An 18,416-nucleotide genomic window follows, 5' to 3' on the forward strand; every position below is an offset into this window, starting at 1 on the left:
TCGTCCACAATTTATCCATTTTCTCCATGAGAAGAGAAACCAAATTTTAAATAGCACATTTTGACATCATACTTTACTACTTACTTTGTACTTTGTGACCAATATTAACGTACACTTATATCACTAAACTATGTTTCACAATTTTTCAGTTTGTCAGTTTGTTTTCAGTAAAAACCAAAACACGCAAAGCGTCTGCCTAAAAATTAGTTTCTGAAAAAAGTTTTAAGTATCAAAATGACTTAGTCAGGTTATAAATTGTTATCACAAACTTGTCAGATAGCTAATGCGTAGCTTCGAGCACGTGGTTGTATTCGAACAATATTCGTCGTCAAAACTTTATAAGAGGTTCTCTCTGTTAAATAGGTTGGCCGCGGTGCATAAATTCCTGTGTTAAGACCGTTTTATTGCCAGTTTATCGTACAATAAGTTCGAAAAATGTCTTATCCTAAAGAAGGTAACAGATATAATTATTTCTTTTAAATCTTATATCATTCGAATAAGTTATATGTTTCGTATTTCTTTCCGGTATTTTTAATTGAACAAAATTTCGATTTGTTTGTTTGGCCTTGAACAAAACTTTTAGTTTTGCTAGTGGTACGGATGGGTATTTGACTAAAGAATAACTTTTCATTAATCCTGGACGTGATAACTTGTTGACCTTGACCTTGAAAGTTGAATTAATAATGTTTAATTTTTCCGACTTATAATATTTTAATAAAATTGAATGATATCAATTTTTCTGATTACTTCCGTGGTTATTAAGAAATTTATTTGATTTCCTCCGATTCAAATTTCGCATATATTGACATGTGAAACTTTAACTTTTAACTTTATAAGCAAAATGTAAGTAAAATTACTTTTAGACAAACTATTTATTGATGTTCTTTTTCTTTTAAATATATACCAAGGTCCCATAAGGTGTTTAATATTTGTTACTTTTTATTTTTTTTTGTCAAAATTTTTGAGTTCAGTTTAGGGAACATACCCATACTACGTGACCTATTTTTTTAGTTTCCTCCACTAATCCCTTCCCTCGGTGACTACTCGTCGTCGTAGTACATGCCAAGACACCCCGCCTTTAGTTTTTACGTAGTATTTCATAATTATGTTTTTTAATCATTTCACAGACAAAAATTGGAAAAAAAATTGGCTCATACTCTTCTTTATACCATAAACTGCATGTCATTAAATTACTAGTGAATTATGTATTATGAAAAAAAAAACAACTAACGACTACGTGACTAAAATCTGAGCCGCCCCGCTCCTGTGACTGACCGTAGTATTTTAAGGACCCCCCCCCCCCTAAACGGGTCACGTAGTATGGGTACGTTCCCTTAGTGCAGTGCAGTACCTTACACTATCCTTCTTCTTACTTATACTATCTACCGTATGACTTGCTTATTTCTATAATGTTTTACAGTTGGTGGTTTGAAGCTGGGCACTTTGCTTATAGAAGGCAAGACTAAGCAAGTGTTCGATTTACCTGAGCAGCCTGGCCATTGTCTACTGTTAAATAAGGACAGGATCACCGCGGGAGATGGCGTCAAAGCTCATGATCTGGAGGGGAAAGCGGCGATATCTAATCAGACCAATGCCAAAGTTTTTGAAATACTCAAAGCTGCCAGTAAGAACATTAATTTCTTTCAACTTAAAACATTTATTTGAACCGCAAAACGTGAACCCAGGTTCGAATTTTGGTTTTCGAGTTTTATAAACGAAGTCCTAGATATATTAGATAAGCTTAATACATTTTAGTAAAATTATTTAAAAGAAAAAAATCGTTAGACCATAACTATTTTGTCGAAAGTCAGGTAAAAACCTTTTTGCTTCATTGTCTATACCCCGACCATAAGCCGTACTTGCCAGTTCAAATAAGGAACGTTAAATTAAAAAAATAAGTACATAAATAATTTGTATTTGTTCTATTGTTCTAGGTGCTAAATATTAGCAATATTCTGTTTGTATTACATAATGCAATATCATTTCTCCTGACCTCATATAACACCGGAGTATTATCTCACTTGTTTGTAATTACGAAACTTAAACTATATATAAGTTAAAGTTATTTCGCATAGATAATATTTAATAAACAAGCCGCTTAAATACTGTAAACATAATTATAAACCTAACTTCAATTACGACAGTTAAAATTATCAAGTTTGGATGGCTCGGAAACTTTTTGTAAACCAAGAAAAAAAGATTGCTTTTTAAGACGTTATTGCTTTCGTTTATCATAAACAAAAATTCAAGCATCCCTGGTCACAAAGATAAGGATAAGGAGATTATGATTCTTATTTAATCTGTATATACAACAAATAAAATCTCTTTTTATTAAAAACAATACTGACTGGGAACAATTTTATTTCAGATATAAAAACAGCATTCGTCAAAATAGCATCACCAACCGCCTTTATATCGAAGAAATGCGACATGGTGCCGATAGAGTGGGTGACAAGGAGGCTGGCGACAGGATCCTTCCTCAAGAGGAATCCCGGCGTGCCCGAGGGCTATAGGTTCACTCCTGTCAAACTGGAGACGTTCTTCAAGGACGACGCTAACCACGACCCCCAGTGGTCTGAGGAACAACTACTGTCGGCTAAGTTGAAAGTCAATGATGTTGTTATTGGTAATTTTATGTTTTATTGCACTTTACTCATTACTCTAGAGTTGAACTATAACCCAGAATAATACCACATACTAAAAAGAAGAAAAAACCCAGTCCACAGATTATATTTCTTTATGGTAACTGGCACTGTCACATAAATGTTATTAAACCACCTTTATTTTATGATGTGTTTTGTAGGAACAGACATTCTCAATGTTTCCCGACGAACACGGTAAACTGTTCCAAAGGGAAACGCCCAACATTTTTCGATTTCTAGCATTTCATCTTAGGTTCATGCAATTATTGAGTTCATCATTTTCTATAATTCTAGAATTACTGGTTGATTATAAAACTATCCTTGTTTCGCAGGTCAAGATGAAGTTGACTACATGAAGAAAGTCACAGTATTGGTGTTCGAAATACTAGAGAAGGCGTGGGCATTGAGAGATTGCGCTCTTATTGATATGAAGATCGAGTTTGGTGTTGACACTGAAGGTAAAAAAAAAGTGTTTTTTGTTTTTTTTTATACAAAAAATAATATCACATTTTACAAAATATACCAGCCATGTATGTTTATTTTACGTATACAAAATTTAAATTTAGAATATGTTAATACTTTTTGCTTGTTAATGATTTTTGTACGGTTTTTTTTATTATATTTAATATGCAATAACGTTCCAGGCAACATTCTGGTGGCGGACGTCATCGACTCTGACTCCTGGAGGTTGTGGCCTTCGGGAGATAAGCGTCTAATGGTCGATAAACAAGTAAGATTTGTTTATCTCATTCTGGCAGCTATTATTATTTACAACTATGTTATTTTGTGGTTAATTATGATTGCATCATGTGTACTTGTTTTTTTAGAAGACATATTTTTGGTTAGATTTCGTCATCATTTTTAAATTTAAAAACATAAATTGAATTTCAAACTAATATTTGCAATTACTAACTGCTATAGTTACAGACTATAATTACTAAGTTAAATTAATAATAATAATGACCGTTTAGTAAAACTTTCACATAAAAAGGTAACACTAGGAGAATCTCTTGTTGCCAACTTAACAAAACTTTAAGTTTTAAAACTTTTTTATTGACAGGTATACAGAGACTTAAAGAACGTAACCGCCGCTGACCTGGACACAGTGAAGCGTAACTTTGCTTGGGTCAAAGATCAGCTCGACCACCTCAAGCCGACAATACACCACAAGGTCGTCGTGTTCATGGGCTCCCCGCAGGACAGGGAACATTGCAACAAAATTGCTAATGGTAACTTTCTAAAACAAGTTCTTTAGGGTGAATAAAAGATTTTTGGGAAGCCTTTAGCCATAGACAAACGTTGCCTCGATCGGCTGATACTGGACAGACAGGAAAAGTAAACGAATTAAATTAAACTCATTATTTTTTTATAATCCCGGTAACAGCGGCCAAAGACCTCGGTCTGGAAGTAGACTTGCGCATCACGTCAGCTCACAAGGCGACGGAGGAGACGCTGCGCATCATGCAGCAATACGAGGACACGCACGGCGCGCTCGTCTTCATCGCGGTGGCCGGCCGCTCCAACGGCCTCGGCCCCGTGCTCTCTGGCAACACCAGCTATCCTGTCATCAACTGCCCGCCGCCATCTGACAAACTTGTACAGGTTAGATTTTTTTTAGAATTGTGCAAACAATAAATTACCAAAGAAATAGAAAACGTTATGTGATATTTAAGAATTTTTCTAATAATGTTACCAGTATGAAGCCTTCATGAGTTGCCAGTAAACAGCTTATTTTTATGCTCATTTATGTTTAACTTTTAGGACATCTGGTCGTCTCTGTCCGTGCCATCGGGTCTCGGGTGTGCCACAGTGATATACCCCGACAGCGCTGCTATCATGGCTGCTCAGATCATCGGTCTGCAAGATTACCTCGTCTGGGGCAGACTCCGAGCTAAACAACTTGAAATGAGCGCATCTCTTAGAAAAGCTGACAAACAAATCAGAAATATGTGATTTATGAAATATTCTAGTTACTGAAATTATAAATTCAGTTTTATACAATTCTCGAATATTTAATCTGTCAACTATATATGCATAAAGCAAAAAATCACAAAATTAAGTTAACGCATTAAAACCTAAATTTGATTACAATGAATATCAAATAAAATTTCTATTTTGATAGCTTTTTGTGATATTTTGTAATCATTCCAATAAATTTATTTTAAATATGGTGTGTTTCAATGTAATCCTTAATTATTAAGTTTCTGAAGTAAAGTTAAATTTAGTTAAGGATCTAAATAAACGAGTGGGCGGGCCGTGATTGCCGATCTATGTACGAATAACAGGGTAATTTGAAACTTCGGCTTTCTGATTCTTACAACAGAAATTAATCTCTCAAAATAATCACTGGTTAAGATTATTTTTTTGTTTGCTTCTCCTACCAAAGTTGAAGCTTGGTTGAAACAACAAAAATTCATAACTTTATTTTTTTTTATTGCAACAGTGAGACGGACGTATGCCATAAATTCACATGTGGCAACATTAATTCTTGAGATGTCAATTTATGCGAATTTTTTGCGAAGTCGTGTTTGGAGTTTTGGTGCATTGGTGAAAAAAGTTCCTTCCAGATATATTTTTACTATTAAAATGTCTGAAAAGCCAGCAGATTACCTTGCTACCAATGGTTTTGAAAGCAAAACTCCATTCTTAATCGGTGTAGCGGGCGGGACGGCCAGTGGGAAGGTTAGTCTATAACACTTCAATATTTTATTGATTTTTCCTGATTCTAAGATCTGCTTACGTAAGTGAATGAAAATACAGAAAAGTAAAATATTGTTACTACACTTTGGAGTAATTATAAAGTAACATTAGTAGAAACGTGCCATAACCTCAAGGTTTGTTTGGTTCATTGTTCAATTAACAGTTTATAAATATTCGCAGTAGAACGGATATTATTGTTACTTAAGGCAATGAATTGTCTGTTTAACTGAAAACTATGTCAAAATCCGTAAATAAAAAGCTATAATTAAAACAGATCTGATCAATTTAATAAATTTATTATATTATTGTATTTATACATTTGTTAATGCAACTCTTCTATCTAAGAGGATAAGTTCAAATGAGGTAGCACATGTATATTTCAGTCAACAGTATGCCAACGCATAATGGAAAAGTTGGGACAACAGCACAAAGAACAAACAGAGAGACGAGTTGTCTGTATCAGTCAAGATTCCTTCTACCGAACCCTCTCACCATCAGAACGGCTCCGAGCTGAACGTGGACAGTTTAACTTTGATCATCCAGATGCTTTTGATGACAAGAAACTCCTTGCCATCCTGAAAGATATTCTGGCCGGAAAGAAAGTTGAAGTCCCTGAGTATGATTATATCACAAATTCTATTAGGTAAGTCTAACTTGAATTATGTCAAAATATGAAATGGAATTTTTCTATTAGGTTAGCCATCAAGTAGCAAGTCCTTTAAATGTGATGTTATGTGACTTTTTATTAACTAAATAGTTAAATACCTAAACCATTCTTCCGTTGTTTAATATTCATAGAAGAAACATACTTTTAGTAGTAATTTAATTCAAAGAATAATATAATTAAAGCTCATTTTTGAAAAACTCTAGTATGTATTTTGTGACAATATAAAAAATTCTCTCCAAAGCCCACATCGCTCACACACAATCTACCCAGCTGATGTTGTGCTGATCGAAGGCATCCTGGTATTCTATTTCCCGGAAGTGCGGGAACTCTTCCACATGAAGCTGTTTGTAGACACTGATTCTGACACACGACTTGCAAGACGAGGTGAGAAAATTCATTTTAAATACTAAAGTATTTTTAAACAAGTAACAAGTTATTTTTATAGCATATCAAGTTACAGATAGACCACAAACTCAACTTGTGTTCTGTTCATAACTTATTCAAACAATATGTAACTATTTTATTTAAATTATAGAACATACATATTGAAGATGGTACATCATAGGTGATAGACAAAGTTGTGGACAACTGCTAGTAGTTCTTTCATCATTAGGGAACTGAGATTTATTTTGCAATCCGTTTAAAAATGCTCTAACCGAATGTATCTTTCGATTTCCTTTTATTTTGATAAAAAAAGAAAACATAATTAGTAACCTATGCATTATTTCAGATTATGTTGTACATCTATGCCAAATTTAAGCCAGATCTATGCAGCAATTCTGGAAATACCTTCTAACAAACATTCATCCATCCAAGAAATATTATAATGTCTATGATTTACAAATGTAAATAAAATCTTGCAGTACCTCGTGACATAATGGAGCGCGGCCGTGACTTGGAGCAAGTTCTAAATCAATACATGAACTTTGTGAAGCCTGCATTCGAGGAGTTCTGCTTGCCGGTAATATTATTTATTTTAGTTTTTATGTATAAACTAGATTTTTTAATCACTTATGTACTTTGCATCTAATAACTACACAGAACTTGTAAACGAACGACTAGGAGAAAAAAAAAGAACTTGCCGATGGCCATTGTAATATTGATTCAAATGGATTTAATGCAATATTTTTTGTTGTGAAGTTAAACCTTCATTTATTTTTTTCTTTACAGACTAAGAAGTTTGCTGATGTCATCATACCGAGGGGAGCTGATAATTTAGGTAAGATTTTTCTTCAGTTTTTAATATTAGCATGTAAACTTTTACATAGTACTTTTCAAATATCTTGGCGGCTCAAGGTCATTGGTGGCCTCACCCCGCATTGCCCTAACACATCTTTCTTTTTTGTATCATGGGAAATTTTAACATAACCTTGTTCTTAGGAGAACCGGGTTATGTAGGTTTTTTTCAATAAAAAGCCTCGGTGGCCATCCCCTAGTTTCACTGGCACCCCAAGGCACCTAACATTGTGTTCTGTGCAGCGACTCGTAAGAAGTTAAGAGTCGCCACGATATCTGAAAATTACTATACCTTTTTAGTAAGCACAAGTCTTCTCTTGATTATTGTCAATATGGCTTACAATATTTCAAGACAATTTTTTTTTTTTACCCTGTATTTTATATGCGTATTTACTTATTTTGCCTAATTCTGATACAATTATTCGAAGTGTGTTTAAAAATTGTAAAAAGTACGGCACCGTCTTCACAAAGAATCATAAAAAGCACTAAAGGTCATAGCCACTGCAAGTAACGTTAAAAAATCTTAACTTCAAATCTACCTCTTCTAAAACTTGTTGCAGCGGCTATGTTCTTATGTAGCTGCTAATTCGAATTTTACGGCAAACGCGTTAAAGTCCAGTTTCTCGTTGTTGCAGTGGCTATTGATTTAATCGTGCACCATATATGGGACATTATGTATAAGAAGAGACCGGCACCGAAGGTTGCAAATGGAACATGCAATGGAACACATCTGGAAGTTGATGAGGGGAACGGAAGAAGGATGTCAGGAAGTTCTGAGGATACTCTCAGTCGATAGCCAATGGGGATATGCACAAAGTTCCATACTGGATCTGTGACTGAAGCCGTTCGGGATATGTTATTTTTTTTATATACTATTTTATTGCAGTGTTTTCTAATAAATCCTACTCCGGCTTAGTTAATCTTAACAATATAGATCTTACTATTTTGAAAAAAATTGTTTCGGGATTTTTTTTTTCATTTCTAAAATTAGAAAAAATTCCAAAAAATATAGAAAATTCTTTATGTACCTTACACATATTGTAAAATAACGTCAAATCTTGCAACTTCTGTATGACGTAGGAAGATTTTTTTAAAAAATGTTTTTTTATTCTGTCATATAACGTAAGTGGGATAAAAAAATATTAGAAAACACTGTTCTAAAATATAGGTGTGGTTTGCAATCGAATATTTTATTATTTTAATTGACATACAATCAGTATTATTTATAATTCCTTTTGAATCGAAACTAATAAATCTGTGTATTATTGAAGTATATGCATATAGAAATCTCTCCCCCCCCCCTCCCCCCAATTTTATTCCTCTATCAAGATTTCTAGATTTTAACTCTTAATTCGATGGTGTCCAGTGTGACGAACAACTTATTTAAAAAAAAATGTACTGAACTAGTTTAGAGAAAATTACGTAAGAAAAACTTTGCTAAAAAAATAGTTTTTTTGCTACAAAAAATTTCGTCGAATTAAGGGTTAAGGATGTGATAAAATTATCGTATTTGTCCCAATTCCTTATATGATTGTACGCACATATATATCGCTTTTATATATATGTATTTGTATATTTTAACAAAATAATTTTTATGCATTTTTAATTACTTATAAGGCTACGATGTCGTAAATTTTTTAATGAGAGAGATTTAATTGACAGTGTTTTGTCAAATTTCAAAATGTTAGCATTTTTTTCAGCAATGCCTATGATACTGTATTTTTTTAAATCGTAACTTTTATCTTTAAAGGCGCTTATATAAATGTTAAAAATAATAATTATAATACGGGGTTTTTTGTATATTTAACTACAAAATTATGAAAATTTCAAATATGCGTGCTTAAAAGTATTTTTATGTCTTGAATCTACAGATTATTTATGATTATTTATTATGAAAAAAATGTTTTTTTTTTACTTTTTACGCAGTCGTGGGCCACTGGTCACTAGCTGGTCCAATTATTTAAAAATGTAAATCTGGCAACACACGAAATGTAATCTTTCTCATTAAGGAAAATCTTATAATACAGGTGAAATCAACTAAATAGTTGTTATATAGGACCAAAAAAATTGTAAAAATTTGTAAAAAATTATAAAAATAGTTGTAAATGTATAAAGAAATTGTTAAGTAGATTTGCCAATGAGCTGCTGAAAAAGGAACACACCGAAATGTTTAGCTATTGTTTTTTTTTTTAATTTTCCGTATTGTTTCCGTACATTTTTTTTTACAATGAAAACAGTCCAACTTTTTACCATCTATATCTTCGTATTATTTAGTATTAGAATAAATATTATTTGAATTAGTTATAAGTGTCGCTATTTTAAGTTTAATTAAAACGTACGTCACAGATCCAATAATAAAATGTATAACGCGACGTCATTTTGTAATATAAAAATTTATTCTTTATTCGAATTATTACGTATTTTTTGTTTTTTAAGTTGGCAATACTGAGAGGCGTTTGGCTTGTAAAAATGCTATCTCTGTCGCACCTCCAAATACGTGTACGATTGTCTCGCTCGCTCCTGTATGATATTTTTTTTATCCCAGTTGCAATGGTCATGCGTTATGAAAACACGCACACAAAAAGAAAATAAAAAGATTTTGATAACCTATAAAAATACGATTAGACATTCTTAGAAGTCATGTCACATAAATTCTTTTTAAATCGCACATTGGTGGTAAAAAAAATCTTCCTTACAAAGATCAAATAAGGTTATATATCTTAACAGGTCTGTCATAGACAATATTAATTTGTTTTTAAAATGTATTTTTATAATTCCTTGCGTGTGCACAGCAATCGTTCCAATACATTTATGTACTGCTTTTACGTATTATTTAGGTTAAGATATAAACTGTATACATTATGTATAAGGCTGACGTTTTTAAAGTACATAGAGTAAGGAAAAAAAGTCACCGTGAAAAATAGCAAAATGTCAAAAAAATGTGTTTATCCTATAATTTAGCGAGACTAGTTAAACATGAGAAATCCATTTTTTTTAATTTTAAACTTTCACACTGGGGTAATTGTGTGCAATTTCTTTATACTAAAATTGTTATTTGTATATTTTTGAAAAAGTTTTCTTTTTGTTTTGGAAACTGATATGAAACAAATTAATGCATTTATAAGTTTTATTTTGTTTTTAATATAATTTGAATGCACAATTTTGTGTTAGCATTTTATAAAATTATTTTAAATTCCAGTGAAATAATTTACTGTTTGTTCTTACAAATATAAATTGTGTTCAGGCAAAAGCCATGCCAAATAACTGTAATATGAATATAAAAAAAATGTTTGTTTTTTTTTTGTTTTTAATTTAATTTTCTACTCGGGTTATTTTGACAAAAATGATCGATATGTAAAGTTACCTAAGAAATAACTTCTTATTGCCTAAATGTTTAATGTATAAATAAAATATAGTATGGAAAGAAACAAACTGACTTTAATTTGCTACAATGAGCCTTACTGCAATTTAAAAGAAAGAAATATATTTTTTTTAAATTCTACACATAAATAAAATATGTATTTTCATATCAGAGAATTTATTTCTTTGTCGTAATATCATATGTATCCATTTTCTAGTAGTTCTTTTAATCGACTTCAAAATCAAAGGGTATCGATTCGTCTGTATTTTTTTCCTTTTGAAGTTGACATAGCCTTTATTCAGATCACACAATTCCATAGACTAATGTATTGTTTAAAATATGTTTGTCTGTATTTTTCAGTGGCCATAGACTTAATCGTGCAACACATATCAGACTACCTGCGACGTAGCCCGGTGGAGAAGTTGCCACCTCTGGGCATATCGACGTCAGTGCCCGGCAGCCCGCAGCGCAGCGGACAGAGCGGCCGGCCGCATTGAAGCGTCCCCTCTATTTAGTATTATAAGGTCTGTAGTTGTTATGGCTAGTGAGATACACCGCACACGTTTAGATTTACATTTTTAATTTAACTTAAGATGACCGTCATAAATTTTTGATCATGAACAATACGTGTTAATGTAAAATGTTGATTTTTATAACATTCACCTATTTATAAAACTTATTTTTTTTTAACTTTTCGTTAGTCTGGGCATTTTCGTATTACGTTAAGTTGTGAAGTAAAATAAAAATCGGCGCCATTTTTTTGTTATTTTATGACCTGGTAACATAGACCTTAAAATGTTCGTTACTTTGGAAAATTGGCGCCATAATTGAATTTACCACAGATTAGAGTAGCGTGTTGCGTTCAGAATTCTCTCACCAAAGAGCAGATAGTGTGTTAATAAGAAATGTCACTAAATAATTCTAATATTTATTTTTTTATTGTATCCTTTAAAATGAACAAAATTATATTCATTATAATTATATTAAATTGATAGTTTTAATATTTAAATTAAATTTTCATAGCTGTAAACTAAATAATAATAATTATATACCCCAAAATAATTTGTATACTTCATAAACATACAATTTAAAAGTTTATTATTCTGCACATTTTAATAATCAAATTAAAAATTACATTTATTGTAGCTATATGTAGTAAATAGACAAGATTTTCGTAAAAAAATCACGTAATAAATGAACCTTTGTGAATCTTTATTAAGAATTGGTTGTAATAATTGTTAATTGCTTTTGTCTTGTTCAAGAGGTTAACTTTTTTTATAGATTATAGAGTAAAGGCTTTCATTTAACATAGATACTGTCGAGGACTTTCATGTCCTATTACTTTCTATCACTGAATATCATTTGACACAATGTTATTCGTTTAAAAATTCATCATAGTAATGTACAGCTCTTAGTCACAGTTCATCATCATCATCATCAGCTCATACGTCCCCACCGAGGGGCCTACCCTAATTTAAGAATGATTAGGCCATAGTCAACCACGCTGGTCAAGTGCGGGTTGGTTGACTTCACACATATCTTTGAATTTCTTCTCAGATATGTGCAGGTTGCATCACGATGTTTTCCTTCACACACACACACAGTTAACTGCACTATATTTGATCGTAAAGGGAAGTATATTAAATTCTTTGACTACTGTTTGAATTTTTTTTTCAATATGTCGATTACTATACTATTTTAATATTCACAAATCTCAACTTAACATATCTTGCACCTAGTAACTAGTCATTCGGTATAGCTATAGAATAATTGCAAGGAACGTAGTTTGTAAAAATTTAACGCTCAAATTATTCATTATCGGTACAAAATAATGTTATTTCATTTCTGTTTATTATTAAAATATGTTGAAAAGAAATACAACAAAAAAATTCTCTTATAAAAGTACTTATAAGTTCGCAAAGATTTTAGACAAATTAATCTGAACTAGTCAATTGTATTTAAAAAATTTAATTTATTTTTGAATATTATTGAAGTAAAATTATGAATTGAATAGAAATTTCAGATTTAAGAATATTCTTTTTAAACCTCTACATTGCATATTTTCATTCGTTATGTTAATTACTAAAAAATATGACAATGCAGATTCGCGCAAATTACTTGTTTATTTTTAATACTTTACTGTATCGTGGGCAATTTAACATGCACAGTTGTTAAATATAATTTAAAGGAAACATATAAACTAATAGATGTCCTGAACTAATTATCTGCTAAAGTTGTGAGCACGGTGAAGCTTATTCAAGCCTAAAGTTTGTAAAAATATAAACATTCAGGTTCAAATACAATGTCGCATGTTTAAAATGTTTAGGTGTTATGTTTAAATATAGTTTTGATGCTACCGAAGCCACTTTGTACAAAAGGCAATGTAAATCTTCGAAACTAATATTGTATCCTTGCGTTGAATCGTCGATTTGATTCGTCTATTCGGTCAATACAGGCAAACATGTCAACTGTATAGCTTTGCATGGCCATCTTGAAAATCTCAGCGACTTATCAGGCGACCATTTTAACAAACAGAATGCGAGCGACTAAAGAAAATGTCATTGTATAGCGTGGATAGCTTAGTTACTAAAATTGCTGGGTTTCGATGATTTACGTCGTGTACGAAGGGGCTAAAACTTAACATTTTTTAGCGTTATTATACATTTATGACACGATTGTTTTGTTAAGAATAAAATACTTTTACCCGATTCTTAAGTGATTATTATGTAATTAGTGGTAATTATTTAATTAAATTAATAATATTACTTGAATGTTACTTAAAATATTGGATTTTCATATAAACTTATTGCCTACAAACCAAAGATAATATTTATTGAGTACTTATTAAATAAGCAACGTCAATTTTAGTTAATAATTATTAATAAAATGTGAGTTATTTATTTTAAAGTTAAATTAAAATATTCTAATATGAACATCAAAATGACGTTGAAATGAGGCTGTATATTAAATACGATTTTTATTAATTTTCATAACACTTAACATTTTATGATGTAGCTTAAGCAAAGCAAGTTAATTTATTCCTTCAGAATTTAAACACTTATAAACTTCTCAAATAATCTTTTAAAAAAAATGTTTTAAGAAACTTGTTCTGGTTGTAAAGGTAAATTATTTTAACATTTTTAGTTACATAAAATATTAAGCCTTTTGATTTATTTTTGTAATTTAGTATTTTTTGGTATAATTGTGTCGGTTGCATAGTTCGTTGTTCCTTGATTTGTTCGTGCTGATTATTGTACAAATATTATGAACACAATAAAGCTATTTTATTTTTATAGTGTTGTTATTTTAATTCCTTCGTCCATTGTAACCTATTTAGTTTAGAATATTGGAGTAAGTCTGCCAAGAAAAACTCTAACGTTTGGGTAAAAAAAAAACAATATTAAAATTTGATCCGCCTTTATTACATGACACAATAAAATAATTATCGCAATAATTACATATGAAAACAATGTCTTAAATAATTTCATTTTAAATATAATCACGACTTTGATAGCGTTTGCACGTGTCGCGGCGTGCGGACTAGAGGGCGCTGCGGGCGGCGGCCGGCGCACGCGCACACTGTTGTACAAACTAAAACCTCATTGTTCAACCTCACAAACTTGTATTAAAAGAAAATTATTTTCCTCATACCTGATATTCTAAATATATGGAGAGAAAGTATGATATTTCAAAATTTGTGCAACAATAATCACTAAATATATTTAATTTTCAACAATTTACATACAAAACTGGACGATTTAATTATTTATTTTGTTATTGTATAAAACAGGAACAACACTTAAGGCAGAATCTACTTTTGCTCTGTTTATAAAATATTTTCTCTCCATTTATTATTACAATGCGGGTAGATTCTAACAATTTTATACGAAACGAATGCGAAAAAAACATGTCATCTCTTTTTTTCCAAAGAGAATTTGAGAGAGAACTAATTTAGTACATGTGTTTCGCTTATGAAAACTGACTTTAAAACAAAAAAAAATATACTACAGTCAAAGATATCTGGCCTGATGAGAGGCGCTAGTATCGCGGTTGGTCCTGGCAGAAAGTATATAAAAACTACATGGACATAGAGAATGGCATAAAAGAAAAAAACATGACAGTTACAGTAAGAAAAATAATTAATTTAGTTTGACTTATTATCACCGGGTCAGATAACTTTAACGAACGTTTAGTGCAGTCTTTCCCAAAGTGGGCGATAACGCCCCCTTGTGGGCGCTGCAGGTCTCAAGTTGCGGGTTATAGTAAAAGTTTCGTTTAGAATTTACCGTTAATATACATATATAGGTCACAATAATTAATTTAATTTGAAGTTATAGTGGTTTTTAAATATGTGAAAATATGGGAGCGTTAAAAAAAATATTTATTCTCAAAGTGGGCAGTAGACAAAATAAGTTTGGGAACCACTGGCTTACTGAGTGCGCGGCGCCGACCTGAGGGGCTAGAGAAAGTGCATTCACTTCGAATGCGATTCAATAACGAATTTTAAAAATGTATGGAACTGACGCGCGACACGTGACTTATCTAAAGTTATAAATTCCATATATTTTTAAAATTCGTTATTGAATCGCTTCGAAGTGCACTTTGTCTAGCCCCGATGACGCCCATAGTGGGGGCACGCGGTGCTTGCAAACTTTGCTCTTTAGCAATTAACGGATTCTGCTTTAGCCGTACAAAATATTATATTATCAGTGTAATAATTGCTTTTAATTTCTTAATTACGATTTAATTTCAATCGATATTTCGAAATAAATTCAAGTAACTGTTGCGTTAAAATTTAGAAATAATTTGGAAAATGTTTTCATAACTTTCATTCGTTCTATTAAATTTTGTAAGTCAATAAACAAAAAAAAAATGATTTTCATAAAATAATCTATACAAAATATTACAAAATGTTAAAACTTAATAGATAAAACCTTTTATGTGACATTGAGTTTTATCTTACGAAAAAAAAAATATTTACAAAACAGCACCCTTGAAATTTTTTTTTGCGTTTTACGAATATTTAACATTTATTTCGTTAAAAACGCAAAAAATGACAAAACGCGTTTTTGATTGCACTTGCGATGAAGATAGAAAATCTATCTTAGAAAAAAAAACAACTATTCTATACATTTGGTCGAAAAATAAAATGTACCGCTTTTACAATGTTTGGAAAAAACTCTTATCTGACCATAGACAAACCGCATTCGTCACAATTGTATAGAAAAATGAATCGATTTTATTTATTGCATTTGAAACGTACCTTAAATATATAATATACATGATATTTACATCGAAATATATATTTTTTTCACTATATAAATCATAAATAGGAATTTTCGCACGAATTTATATCTTTCAAACTTTACGCGAACAGTATCCGAATTCAAATCTATTTATTGTCCTTTTAGTATTGAAATTAGCTGAAAAAAACACGAAATTACGAGTCTTTTCGCATAAGGTGATTGAATTAACAAGCGACGATGCTTAACAAAATTATACACTATTGCTATTGTACATAAGATCCAAAGTCGCACGCCGTAATACCTCAGCTAAACTAACTCTAGCGCAAATCTCTCTTTATTATCAAATATAAGCGAAACTTATCAATATATTTACATTAAAACGTAATTGTCTTGAACTTTTTGGTGTTTTTAGCTTAATATATCGCTATTTGTGAATTGCACTTAGGTATGTTTAAATAATCAAACACCAAACCTACACATTCCTTTTTACCAGACAGTGCTGTTTCATGAAAACATTCTAATCCAGAGTTACAATAAACTCTCACACAATTTTAAAGAATTTTCTCGCATTTCAAAAATACTATAATACATTTTACAACAATCGACAGATATAAAAGATTTCGACGACCATAGACAATTGTTTTTTTTTACGTCACAGACAGAAAAGTGATAAAGGTACAGATAAAGAAAAAATCGATAACCACAGTTAAAAGAAAAGTCATTGGTTTATCGAAATCTTATATCTTTAAAAAATTATTTAAGCCCGAACAGTACATCAGTCGTATTCACAACACTAGCAAGCCGACCTCATAACTAACACCAACACGATCCTCTTCCAAATGTAAAAATATCGAACGCGATACCAAAATTACAGCCATGATATATATTGGTCTTAGTTAATAAATTATGTTTTCACTCAGCTTTATTACGTGAACAATATTTTACAAGTATAAATCCGCTATCAAAGATATTTCCAAAATACATTTTTTACTAGTGAATCCGCCATTTTTAATCTGTCAATGCATTTCGCGCGCAATTTAAACGTTACAGATAACGCGAGAAGCTTTGCCATAATGTTAAATTTGATGTTATTGACCAAGTAAAGTGTATATTTAAAGCTGTTGAAGCCAAGTGAAAACATTGTCAATACAAAAGAAGCGAAATTGTGACGTAATTAAGGTCACGTACACACAACGACTAGTCGAGACGAGGTCAGCTGTGTACTAAAAGCTAGCAACCTCAAATTCAATGCGGCTGTGGCTAACCGTGTCCCGTCATATGCATGGTCTAAGAGTGTACGGTTTGTGGATCACGGCGCGACAGCGGGCGCGGCTCGGCCCAGGCGGGGCGCGGCGTGACCGCCTGGCTGGTGCACCAGACCGGGCGACTCCCCGGGCGCAGCACGCAGCCCTGCGCCAGCGGGCTCTGGGAGGGGGCGCTAGTCTGCGGGACGCGAGGGCGCTGATCGCGGCGGCAAGGGAGACGCGGGAACGCTCCAACTCTCGCTCGTACCCCATCTAACGACAACCGCTAATATTATAAAATCTGTTTTATTAATGATCACACTCAGATTCATATGCACTAAAGCAGTTCCTTAGTGACATAAAAAAAATCTGAGTCCGATAACGTGTACACTGATAAAGCGAGTGCAAGCCTTATAAACGAAATAAAAAAAAGGAAATGAAATTGATTCGTTATACATGTAGTAAAATGATATAATAATATTGATGTAATCGGAATGATTATGAAATAAACGGTGGTATTTAATACAAAATAAAAGCGCAAATGAAGCACTGAGACATGCGCATACTTTGATGACATTTGTAACATACAATGCTATTAGAATTATATTGAACAGGTTAACAGTATCAATAGCAAAATTGTATTGTAATCAAATTGACGGTTGACAATGTTCATAAAAAATAAATTGAACTTAGCTTACGCGTCACATTTGTACTAAAACTACGTGGAAAGTTAAACAATTAAAACACATGACAACGATTACTCACATTGTGTTTTAAATCTGTGTTTTAACATTTTCAGCACATCCACACTATTGATGTTATAGTTACCTAGCATCAATGTCGCTGGCATCAGATAATGTCGACACAACGAGTATCCAGAGTGGGAGTTATGGAGATCACTTTCGTTTTAGTTGAAAAAATAATTCAGATAAATGTTCTCGCTTATTCAACGACAAACACAGCTAATCATTTATGTTTTTAAAGTTTGCAACGGCATAATTTAAAGCACTAATGAACCGTTTGACGTGTACAATAATAAAGGGAAAGGTAAGAGAACTATTATCCCACCCTGGATACGACATCGCATGTTACAAGAGCTGTGAAGACGTACCTAGTATTGCATGTCGTGGACCGCGCCGTGGCCATCGCCGGCACTCACCTGTGCAGCGGCTGCTGTTGCCCGCGGTGGTGCGTGCGGTCGCGGCGCGCTGCAAGATGGTGCCACTTCACGTAGCCGCTCAGCCGGCGCTTCACCAGCCCGGCCAGCGAGTGCAGCCAGCCTGACCACGCCCACAGTTACCGTAACCCCGCCCCCACGCA

At 32.4% G+C, this 18,416-nt stretch overlaps 3 protein-coding genes across 8 annotated transcripts in view; 2 read left to right on the top strand and 1 right to left on the bottom strand.

The window, feature by feature from the left end:
- The first annotated feature begins 304 nt into the window (after nucleotides 1-304).
- On the top strand, nucleotides 305-4,707 carry Paics (PAICS bifunctional enzyme). Its single transcript, XM_013311705.1, has 8 exons — nucleotides 305-454; nucleotides 1,421-1,624; nucleotides 2,369-2,626; nucleotides 2,975-3,100; nucleotides 3,287-3,372; nucleotides 3,703-3,871; nucleotides 4,027-4,244; nucleotides 4,404-4,707. Exons 1-8 carry the CDS (start codon nucleotides 436-438, stop codon nucleotides 4,593-4,595), a joined length of 1,272 nt encoding a protein of 423 aa, XP_013167159.1. The 5' UTR covers nucleotides 305-435; the 3' UTR covers nucleotides 4,596-4,707.
- Nucleotides 4,708-5,128: 421 nt separating this feature from the next.
- Uck (Uridine-cytidine kinase) lies at nucleotides 5,129-11,559 on the top strand. Of its 2 annotated transcripts, none has more exons than XM_013311759.1 (6): nucleotides 5,129-5,324; nucleotides 5,726-5,985; nucleotides 6,251-6,393; nucleotides 6,873-6,970; nucleotides 7,180-7,228; nucleotides 10,967-11,559. In XM_013311759.1, exons 1-6 carry the CDS (start codon nucleotides 5,136-5,138, stop codon nucleotides 11,101-11,103), a joined length of 876 nt encoding a protein of 291 aa, XP_013167213.1. In that variant the 5' UTR covers nucleotides 5,129-5,135; the 3' UTR covers nucleotides 11,104-11,559. The 2 variants fall into 2 exon arrangements, with proteins under 2 accessions (XP_013167213.1, XP_013167212.1); XM_013311758.1 differs by lacking the exon at nucleotides 10,967-11,559 and adding an exon at nucleotides 7,881-8,666.
- A 3,921-nt stretch (nucleotides 11,560-15,480) lies between these two features.
- hep (hemipterous) overlaps nucleotides 15,481-18,416 on the bottom strand; it is a 12,746-nt gene continuing 9,810 nt past the window's right edge. Inside the window, exons 15-16 of one of the 5 annotated variants that reach the window (XM_013311576.1) lie at nucleotides 18,256-18,304; nucleotides 17,207-17,369 (exon numbers count right to left, since the gene is read on the bottom strand). In XM_013311576.1, the coding sequence (XP_013167030.1) occupies nucleotides 17,291-17,369; nucleotides 18,256-18,304 (128 nt within the window). In that variant the 3' untranslated portion in view covers nucleotides 17,207-17,290. Of the gene's footprint in view, nucleotides 18,377-18,416 lie in introns of all 5 variants that reach the window. The other 4 variants (XM_013311575.1, XM_013311577.1, XM_013311574.1 and 1 more) reach the window with 4 other exon arrangements.

Source organism: Papilio xuthus, unplaced genomic scaffold (genome assembly GCF_000836235.2).
Source record: "Papilio xuthus unplaced genomic scaffold, Pxut_1.1 DF827680.1, whole genome shotgun sequence".
In the NCBI taxonomy this organism is placed as follows: domain Eukaryota; kingdom Metazoa; phylum Arthropoda; class Insecta; order Lepidoptera; family Papilionidae; genus Papilio; species Papilio xuthus.